At 37.4% G+C, this 10,304-nt stretch overlaps 2 protein-coding genes across 2 annotated transcripts; both read left to right on the top strand.

Annotated features, from left to right (window-relative positions):
• The first annotated feature begins 1,026 nt into the window (after positions 1 to 1,026).
• Positions 1,027 to 3,707, top strand: LOC121768109 (vignain-like). The gene is made up of 4 exons (XM_042164479.1): positions 1,027 to 2,649; positions 2,726 to 2,958; positions 3,047 to 3,187; positions 3,295 to 3,707. The coding sequence occupies exons 1-4, from the start codon at positions 2,208 to 2,210 to the stop codon at positions 3,556 to 3,558; spliced, it is 1,080 nt and encodes a 359-aa protein (XP_042020413.1). The 5' UTR covers positions 1,027 to 2,207; the 3' UTR covers positions 3,559 to 3,707.
• Positions 3,708 to 4,211: 504 nt separating this feature from the next.
• On the top strand, positions 4,212 to 8,979 carry LOC121769244 (actin-related protein 3-like). The gene is made up of 9 exons (XM_042165988.1): positions 4,212 to 4,714; positions 4,967 to 5,432; positions 6,583 to 6,729; positions 7,089 to 7,181; positions 7,388 to 7,507; positions 7,769 to 7,879; positions 7,965 to 8,090; positions 8,185 to 8,283; positions 8,525 to 8,979. Exons 1-9 carry the CDS (start codon positions 4,665 to 4,667, stop codon positions 8,603 to 8,605), a joined length of 1,293 nt encoding a protein of 430 aa, XP_042021922.1. The 5' UTR covers positions 4,212 to 4,664; the 3' UTR covers positions 8,606 to 8,979.
• Positions 8,980 to 10,304: the final 1,325 nt, after the last annotated feature.

The raw sequence follows: 10,304 nt of genomic DNA, 5'->3' as shown, positions 1-10,304 counted from the left end.
TTTTAAATTTTATATGAAAACGATGTCGTTTTGGTTGACATGCCGCATATGAGTCTTCAACTTTACAATGGCCAAAATTCACAGGTAGTGTGAACTCAGCTTCTCGGGAAATCGTTGATTTTGCTGCAATTTTTCCAAGATGGTGAAAGTTGGGACGTTTTTCGCTATGTCATTTGGAGCATTCCTTTTCTGGGAAACAATGGACAAGGTCCATGTCTGGATCGCTCTTCACCAGGATGAGAAGGTATTTCTCTCGCACCCTCTGGCTCTTGTGAGCGCTCACTTTTTTCTGATTGATGATTTTAACGTGTTCTTTCGGGATCTGCGGTTTTTGAGTCGGCTGATTTCGTTCCATATAGGGCTGAAAAATGAGTAATTTTGTTCGAAATTAGAATTTGGCGATTTTTGGAGATTTAGGGTTTATTCAATTGGGCGTTTTCGGTTTGGATCAGATTACATTTCACTTGTTCAGCTCCTTGAGTAGAGAAATCTTTGAACAGGAATTGGGAAATTTTCCTTTTGGATCTTTGATTTCTTCTCTTAAATATGGGACTCCTGCTTCGGGAGAATAATGTTTTAACTGAATTCGTTATTCACAAAACCTATCTTTTTAGGGTTCCTTGAAATTACTCATGGAATGTTTGGAAGCTGGAATTTGAGCTTGGGGTGTGTAATCAATAGAATTGTACCTTAGTTATGGTTTTGCTTGGTGAATTCTGTCTTCTGATATTTAGCATCAGAGTCAAACGTCGTCGTTTATATGGATTATGGTTGAGCTCTTGGCCTGAACCGTTAATGTCTTAACATTGCATGATAGATCACCAATTGATTCTCTGCGAATTGTATTTGTTAACAAATGAATTATCTTAGATTGATTCACTGCGAAAATGTTGACTCACAGTTTCTCTCTTGATGTTGCTGTTAACTGCAGAAAGAGAGAATGGAGAACGAAGCTGAGATAAGGAGAATGAAAGCAGAGTTATATAAGCAACAGAGAGAGAAGGATGCTAGCGTCTAATCTTGCTATCATGGTCTATCTTTTTGTTGTCATTTTTAAATTCTGGCAATAATGCTCGACTGTATTCAGATAAAGTGTGGATCTTGTACCATACATGCTGATTTGACGTTTCACTATGAATATCGATTGACTTTACAGTTTTTGTGCTTCCAGTCTATCATTCTCAGCAATTCCTTTTATTTTCTACTGTATGATATGTGTTGTAAAACTTGTGATTGATCAACACTGCGGTGTGAAACCATTGATCTTCGTTATTCCAGACTTCTTCGTCTTGCTTGGTAACTCACTGGTATATTTTGTGTTGAATGCCTGTGTTGTTTTTGAAGTTTGGGATCTGAATGCTTCTTCTTGAATAGGCCTTATTACCATTGACAGTTTCGCTGTTGTTGATATGAGTTTTCTGCGTTGGGAGCAATAGATCATATGCTCTGTAGCCAATGCCCAATGGTCTGTGTTCATATTCATAGTTCATGCCATTCAGTTCTCTGTTCAAAATGAACCATGTTAATATTGTATTTTGTCACATGACAAGGCTTTATAATATCTTGATAAAGTAAATCATTGTATGGGATTGATCTCCTTTTTATATATTTTTGCTTCTGATCATCCTTTGTATATTTTTATAAAATTTTCCTAACTAACATAAACAATCCCAAACAAAACTAATTAAGTGTGCTGCATCAATCACAATCATCTCATGAAGAGTGTTTATGTTCCTTTTCATTTTTCGTTTTTATTTGCATTCGGCAGCTCAAGAATCTTGTAATACAATACAGAATTTCTAACTGCAATTATCTAGGAGAGAGGGAGTGAGAAGCTAACAAATCAGAATGGGAAGTGCAGTTACAAATTAAAATGGCCTGCTTTCCACTTTCTGTTTCTTGAAAAGGTTGGATTTCTGCACAGAATAGAAAATTGAAGAGATTTCAAACAGTTTTATGACAGAAATCGTCACATTTTTGCAGCAGAAGCTAAACAAACACAGCATGATTTTCATGCTAAGCAGCCATATCATAACTCTCCTCCAAAAATAGCCACTTTTTTTCCTCAACTTTATCCTAAAAAAGATGAAAAGGGCTGCAGGTCTGTATGTAATCAAAGTTGCGAGATTACTACCTTTATCTAAGCTCCATAAATAGAGCATTCATGCCTCCAATTTTCAACAAATTCAGTTTCTAGATTTCAAATCATGGTGATAGCAAAGTTTCTCTTTCTCTCTATTCTCATTGCCTCAGTTTTCAGCCTCACAGTGAGCATAGACTTCACAGAGAAGGACCTAAGCTCGGATGAGAGCCTGTGGGACTTGTACAAGAGATGGAGGAGCCACCACACAGTCTCCCGCGATCTTGCTGAGAAACAGAGGCGATTCAACGTGTTCAAGGCCAACGTGCACCACATCCACACCGTGAACAAGATGGACAAGCCTTACAAGCTGAGGCTCAACAAGTATGCTGACATGACCAACCACGAGTTCAGAGCCTCATACACCTCGAAGATCAGGCACCACCGGATGCTGCGTGGCGCCAGGGCCAGCACCGGGTTCATGCATGAGGAGGCCCGGGATCTTCCTCCCTCGGTTGATTGGAGGGCTCAGGGTGCTGTCACTGGAGTCAAGAATCAAGGGAGCTGTGGTTGGAGGCCTTTACTTGATCATATATAAGAGTATTTTTTTGTGTGTATATATTTTAAATCTTGTTTATTTTGTAGGTAGTTGTTGGGCTTTCTCAACTGTGGTGGGAGTTGAGGGCATCAACAAGATCAAAAGTGGGGAGTTGGTGTCTTTGTCTGAGCAAGAATTGGTTGATTGTGAGCAAGATAACGAAGGTTGCAATGGGGGATTGATGGAACATGCATTTGAGTATATCAAGAAACAAGGTGGCCTAGCAACGGAGAGCATCTATCCCTATACAGCCACCGATGGGAATTGTGATGTAACCAAAGTCAGCATATTTATTTTAACCACTCTCTATTTATCTGACTTATTATAATACTGTGTTTCTTTATATGACTTGTAATATTGTGTTGCAGATGAATGCACCGGCGGTTACCATTGACGGCTACGAGAACGTGCCAGAAAACGATGAGGATGCGTTGATGAAAGCCGTTGCAAATCAACCTGTATCTGTTGCTATAGATGCTGGTGGTTCTAATTTCCAGTTTTACACTGAGGTGCAGTTAACATTTCAAAATTTTCTTAAGGAAGCGTTTACTTTGAGTTATATGATAGATCAATAAAATCTTATTTTCAGATTTATAAATCGTTTTCTTGATTATAGGGAGTGTTTACCGGCGAATGTGGCACGGAGCTGAACCATGGGGTAGCGGTTGTTGGTTATGGATCCGCGCTCGATGGGACTAAATATTGGATAGTGAAGAACTCGTGGGGGCCTGAGTGGGGCGAGCAAGGGTATATTAGGATGCAACGCGGTGTTGGAGAAAGAGAAGGATTGTGTGGAATCGCGATGGATGCCTCGTATCCTATCAAGTTATCGTCGGATAATCCGCAGCCACCACCGTCGCCACCAAAGGATGAGCTTTGAGGATGCGGGAGATACTTGGGGAAAGTTGCATTGCATTAGGCGTCATTCAAATTTCAAATGCTTGTTGTATTGTATGGGGAAGTATCTGATATGCAGTAGAGTACTTTATTTCTTAGTACTACTAATAATATGAATTGATTTAAGTTACAGTTTTAGCACCTTTATTAAATAGAACCCATGATTAAATATTCTTATATTTTACAAATGAACAATTATAGAGATTAAATAGAACCCATGGTTAAATATTCTTATACGTATCATCGAATATTAGTAAATTTTGTACTCTCAGTTTTCTATTTAATGGAGTATCTATTATTTGTAAAATATAAGAATATTTAATCATAGGTTCTAGTAATAAACGTGCTAAAACTTAAATATATCAAATGTGTTAACAAATACTCCCTCCATCTCATTAAATATGCAACATTTGCTTTTCGGCACATGATTTTATGTAGTGTTGTTTTGTGAGTTAATGAAGAGAGAGTAAAGTAAGAGAGAAGAAAAAGTAGAGAGAGTATTGTTTACATTTTTAAAAACGTTTCATTTTTAATGGGACAGACCAAAAAGGAAACGTTTCATTTCTAATGGGACAGAGGGAATAAGTATCATTACTACTAGTAAATTTTGTACTTGCAGTTTTTTTTTTATTTTTGATGAACACGAACACAGGTCCACTATTGTCATTACTCAATTCAACAACCAAAATTTTGCTTTCATGTAAAGAAAATGAAGAAAATAAATATGGCCTACCAAATCAATGAGTACCCTTTTCACCAACCAAAATCGAGCAACAGCATTTAATTCAGAATCCAGATTCCAACCGTTACTTGTTTGATTGCTCGAATTAGGAAAAAATAGAATAAAATTTCGTACCTTTGTTTTTTTTCAATAAGAGTTCAAACCAGCTGAAAGCCGACTATTTTTTTGTCTGGGTGATGAATTTCGCGACTATTTCTTCATCTACTAGATTTGTTTGTTGCTTCACCAACCCGGAGTTGAGAAGTCAAGCTCATTCCCACCTAACGCTGTTGACGTATTCCAAAGACTATGATCTCTTTTCTCCTTAAAATTATCGCAATTTTTAAGCAACTGGATTGTTTACTCTAATGGATTCCGGCGCCTCCCGCCCTGCTGTGGTAATCGACAATGGCACCGGGTAAGTTGAAGGATTCAATTAGTATTTGATTTATCCTATTGAAATTCCTGTGAATCTGTTTGATGAAATGCGTCAATGATGAGTCCAGCTTTGTTCAATGGTCTTTCCCCCTTTTTGAAATTGAGGCGAATCTGTTTGTTGAAATGCGTCAACGAGTCCAGTTGTGTTGACTTCGCTGAATATTCAATGAATCAATTTTTAAGCTCATTGTTTTCGATCTGTAAAAGAATGCTGTGTTTTGATCGGATTTAGGTATACAAAAATGGGATTTGCTGGAAATGTGGAGCCGTGCTTTATAGTTCCGACTGTAGTTGCGTCAAACAACTCGTTCTTAAACCAGCCTCGGCCGAATTCGACCAAAAACAGCAATTGGATAGGGCAGCATAATGCAGGGGTGATGGCGGATCTGGATTTCTATATAGGCGATGAAGCGTTGTCTAGATCTAAATCTAGCAGCACTTACAATTTGAGCTATCCAATTAAGCAAGGCAAGGTGGATGATTGGGATTCAATGGAGAGGTTCTGGCAGCACTGTATATTCAACTATCTGCGGTGCGATCCAGAGGATCACTATTTTTGTTTGACAGAGAGTGCCTTGACTGCACCGGAGAGTCGGGAGTACGCCGGAGAGATCATGTTCGAGACATTTAATATTCCAGGGCTCTATATCGCGGTTCAGCCAGTGCTTGCTTTGGCTGCTGGATACACCACATCCAAGGTTGGTGCTACTGCTAACTCAAGCAGCCTTGGAATAACGGAATTGGAATGCTTTTGTTTTTTCCTTGAAATTTAGGGATTGATTGTTTAGAAATAATAGTAACTTGTTTAACATTGAGTTAGCATGTTAATATTTTCAAGAACGGGAGTTGAAATTATGTAGATATTTCCAGTGACTTTCAGTAAAGTTTTGTGTGAGATGAATTACTCAATAGTTGAGTTAAGCTAGATGCATCTATTGACTTCAAATCTTCGTTAATTGAGGATATCACTGGTCTGTGTAATGGCTGAACATGTGCAGAAAGTTTATATCTTTAAGTTATCAATATGAGTCATTGATTCAGTGACATATGCGATCTGAGGAAAGTTCCAGTAAGGGGGGAAATGATTGCCAAATAGGAGTGAGCAAAAAAAAACCGAACAAAACCGAAATTTTGAAATTCGGTTCGGTTATTTCGGTTTTGAAAATACAAAAATTTCGGTTTTTCAGTTCGGTTCGGTTCGGACGAAGAAAAAAACCGAAAAACCGAATAACAGAATTATATATATATATATATATATATTGTATTAATTTAATATATTATATTATATATAATATAGTATATTATTTTAATAAATTCTACACTATTATATATATATTATATGTATTATTAATTTTATATTATATATAAATATTCTATTAGTATATATAAAATAAAATAAATTACACACATATATATATATTAATATTATATTTATTTTTTCGGGTTTTTCGGTTTTGTTCGGGTTTTTCGGTTTTTTAAGTTCGGTTTTCGGTTTTTCGGTTTTTCGGGTTCGGTTCGGTTTGGATTTTGAACTAAATTCGGTTTTTCGGTTTTGGTTCGGTTTTGACAAAAAACCGAACCGAAACCCGAATGCACACCCCTATTGCCAAACAGTAATATGCGGTCATCAATTTGGGAAGATTGGCATTCTTCTTTTTCCTTTTACAGATTGACTCCACATACGTAACCTACTTATTTGAGATTGAATAGTTAGTCACAACTACTGTGATTTTGACTGTCCACTGATAAAGCAAGACGAGCCATGTGGACAATAGGATGAACATTATTATCACACAACCTATTTGTTCGTGATTTCTTGTTTTTCTTACTCTTCAATACTTCGCTTAGTGTGAGATGACAGGAGTTGTAGTGGACGTGGGAGATGGGGCTACTCATGTGGTGCCTGTTGCAGATGGTTATGTTATCGGGAGCAGCATTAAGTCCATTCCAATTGCAGGGAAAGACGTAACTCGGTTCATCCAGCAACTCATGAAAGTATGATTCTACACTGCTTTGTATTTACAATTGGTCAATCGTTTGCAAATAGTTGAAATACATGTATTTCCATGCTGGACTCTGAAATTTGTCGATTTGGATTGTACATCATTGAAGAGGGTTCGTAGAATATGATGAGAAGTATATGGTTTAGTCGAACAATATTTGTTTCTTTGTCGTTCTTGTGATCCGATGTTGTTTGTGGTGTTCTTTTTTTAAGGGGGGTTCTTGTGATCCGATGTTGTTTGTGGTGTTCTTTTTTTAAGGGGGGTTGCAGTATTCGTAATTAAGACAAAGTATAGCTCATACTAGTATTTCAGAGCCAAGTATTATTTCTCAACCGCATTTGCTCCGTTTAGGAAAGGGGGGAGCATGTTCCACCTGAAGACTCCTTTGATGTAGCCCGGAGAGTGAAGGAAATGTATTGTTACACTTGTTCGGACATTGTCAAGGTATGGTCTAAAAAATACCAACTTTTTAACTAAGGATTTTTTGTGTATAATCTCTCGAAATGCTCAAGAAAGTAGATACGGTCAATCTCTCAAATACCACAGCATACTTCAAAAAAAAGTTTGAATGTGCAAAATTTTATAATATTTCTGTTATATAGATATCAATAATTCGTATTCTTACTAATCTGTTTTCTTTGGCAAGTCAGGAGTTCAATAAGCATGACAGAGAGCCTGCTAAATACATCAAGCAGTGGCGGGGTACCAAGCCTAAGACTGGGGCTCCGTACTCTTGTGACATAGGCTACGAAAGGTTCCTCGGTCCTGAGGTTCGCTTCGTTTACGCTGTTTATGTGTGTGTTTTACCTGAGCAGCACTCTTTGTACTATTCTTTTTATCCCCTGTAAACCATGCCTTATCTATCATAACACATAGTTCCCTATCATATCACATAGTTCCCAAAATTCTATAATGAGTGTTTTTTCATCCCTTTGTATTTATGTTTTTTAATGTTATTTCCACATGTTAATGGTATAGAATATATCCAACGGGAATAACACAGAAACTTATGTTTTGTGCTTCGTGGTCAGGTCTTCTTTAACCCTGAAATCTACACTACTGATTTTACCTCCCCTCTGCCTGATGTCATCGATAAATGTATTCAGTCCGCACCAATAGATACAAGAAGGGCATTGTATAAGGTAAAAACTAGTAGTTAAATAGCTATAAACTTCCATCCTTAGATTGCCTTTTTCAGTTAACTAGAGCTGATCTGCAATATTGTAGAACATCGTATTATCTGGAGGATCAACCATGTTCAAGGACTTCAACCGGAGGCTACAAAGGGATATAAAGAAGATTGTTGATGCCCGAGTTCTTGCATCTGATGCTAGGCTAGCTGGAGAAATAAAGGTAACGGTATTAGCTCTTTTCTTAACTTGATTGTTGACGACATGTTGTGATTCGCCATTTACTGAAGTTGAGTGCCTTAAACTTTTTCTTACAGTCGCAGCCTGTGGAAGTAAATGTTGTTAGCCACCCAATCCAGAGATATGCGGTTTGGTTTGGAGGTTCGGTGCTTGCATCCACTCCTGAGTTTTTCACGGTAAGTTTTACTACCTCCGTATCCTCTCAAAGCTTAACATCACTATACCCAGAAACATGTGGCACCATCATTACTATCTCGATAAAGGCTTCAATTTAGTTAACTCAGAGTACAATTCAAGAACTGCTACCATTTGATGACTTTGATCTCTATAAATTCAACCTATGATACTGTCTTGTAGACTTCTTGTCTCTCTCTCTCAAACCTAAATTCTAAACCTTAATATCTTCTCCTCACACAGGCTTGCCATACGAAGGCCGAGTATGAGGAATGTGGAGCGAGCATATGCCGCACGAACCCAGTTTTCAAGGGGATGTATTGATTCATATACATGAAGATCAATCAAACTAGATTCTTACAGCAGTGAAGAAGACACTTTTTCGGGTCAAAATCAAAATCACAAAGCCACCATCATCAGCACCATTTCATGTGTTCCTTACTGACCATCAGATTGCAGTTTCTTTTACGATTTCAAAAGGAAAATCTCAACGAAGACGACGCGTTTGTCTCCCTGTAGCTTCACCTCTGCATCATGCTGGTTAGAAAGATGAATCTGGAGTTGATGAATTTCTTTTACTTTAGCTGAATTTTCGTGGCCATAGATATGTCCTTGTACATTTCATCAAACCGTGCAACTTATTTCCCAAATAAGTTGTGCACATTGAATATAGAATATTATTAAAGCTCAAAACACCATATATATGTTGCACTTTTTACCTAGAAGTTTTTAGAGCATATATGAATGTGACATATATAAATTCAAATAGGGTACATATATCTACGCCATACAAGACTTTGAAAAAGAAATAATGAGAAAAGTAGCAAATTCAAATGGTCCTAAATTGCCAAAATATTTGGATGATCCATCTCTCATGCCAAATATAGCAAATGGTCTCGAAGAAATAACGCAATTCAGCCTATTTTGCATGCATGAATAGTCCGCAACATACGCCGCTCCTCCGCCCTATAAATTACCTCCTTCCTCCACCATTTCCACCACCGCAACTCACATCTCCACATACAAGCTGCGGTATTCTCTTTCAAAAATCACAAATAAAAAAATATATACAAAAATAATAATAATAATAATAATAAAAGAAGAAAATACTAAAAAATGGCAAAACAACAGATGAATGTCGTTGCCTTGATCATCTTCTTCGCAGCCGTGGGGATGCAAGCCACCGCCGAAGAACCCAACGTTCCCGCCGCCGCAGCCAACCTAGGCCCCGCTGCCGCCGCCGCCGGAGTCGACCCTAACGCCGTGCTCGGCGCTCTCAACGAGGCGGCCGCCCCCGGAGGAGCCTTGAAGAACGGGCTTCCCCCACCGGCGGCTGACGGCTCGCATGCTAAGGCCAGCGATGCCGCAGAGCACGGAACCAACGCCGCCGCCGCGAGCGCAGTGGCCGCCGCCGCCGCAGTTGGATCCGTTTTCTTTTACTAAATAAGGGAGCGGTGGATTCTAACAATTAATAAACGGGAATAAGTGGTTAATTTTCATTTTACTTTATTTTTGATTCAGTGATCATTTTGTACCTCTAGCTAAGTGATCATAGTGGATTTGTTTTTCTTTATATGTATTTAGATGCAGAAAATAGTGATTCTTTTGTAAAGAAGGACTTGATTTCCTTGTTATGATATTACTCGCAGTGTAACTGATGGATTTCATTATTATTTTAATCATTTTAAATCATAAAAAATAGGCATTAGTAATTAATAATATATATAAATTAAAATAATTATCATCCGAACAAAATGAAATTTGCAAGACAAAAATTGCAAATATTTCGGTTCATAATCTCTTAAAATTTTATTTTTTAAGACATTAAACATAGTCAAATGTAATTGAAAAAAATACTTATATATGGTCTAAAAAACTAACCAATTCAATTTAGAAAATGAAAAAATTATAGCAATTCATAAAATATTTTTTAATTGTTATTATGGGGAAAAATCTCATAATTTATGCATTTAAATTAGAAGAAATAAAAGTTCATGAGAAAAAACAAAATATGTTGAAAGTT

The sequence above is a fragment of the Salvia splendens genome, chromosome 15 (assembly GCF_004379255.2).
Source record: "Salvia splendens isolate huo1 chromosome 15, SspV2, whole genome shotgun sequence".
NCBI classification, from domain to species: domain Eukaryota; kingdom Viridiplantae; phylum Streptophyta; class Magnoliopsida; order Lamiales; family Lamiaceae; genus Salvia; species Salvia splendens.
Note: the sequence above shows the minus strand (reverse complement) of the source record. Positions and strands in the feature narration are given on the sequence as shown.

Coding starts and splice junctions, on each gene's coding strand:
- LOC121768109 (XM_042164479.1), top strand. CDS start 2,208: ATGGTGATAGCAAAGTTTCTCTTTCTCTCTATTCTCATTGCCTCAGTT. Junction 2,650..2,725: donor CAAGAATCAAGGGAGCTGTG/GTTGGAGGCCTT, acceptor TTTATTTTGTAG/GTAGTTGTTGGGCTTTCTCA. Junction 2,959..3,046: donor GGAATTGTGATGTAACCAAA/GTCAGCATATTT, acceptor ATTGTGTTGCAG/ATGAATGCACCGGCGGTTAC.
- LOC121769244 (XM_042165988.1), top strand. CDS start 4,665: ATGGATTCCGGCGCCTCCCGCCCTGCTGTGGTAATCGACAATGGCACC. Junction 6,730..7,088: donor TCATCCAGCAACTCATGAAA/GTATGATTCTAC, acceptor TGCTCCGTTTAG/GAAAGGGGGGAGCATGTTCC. Junction 7,508..7,768: donor AAAGGTTCCTCGGTCCTGAG/GTTCGCTTCGTT, acceptor CTTCGTGGTCAG/GTCTTCTTTAACCCTGAAAT.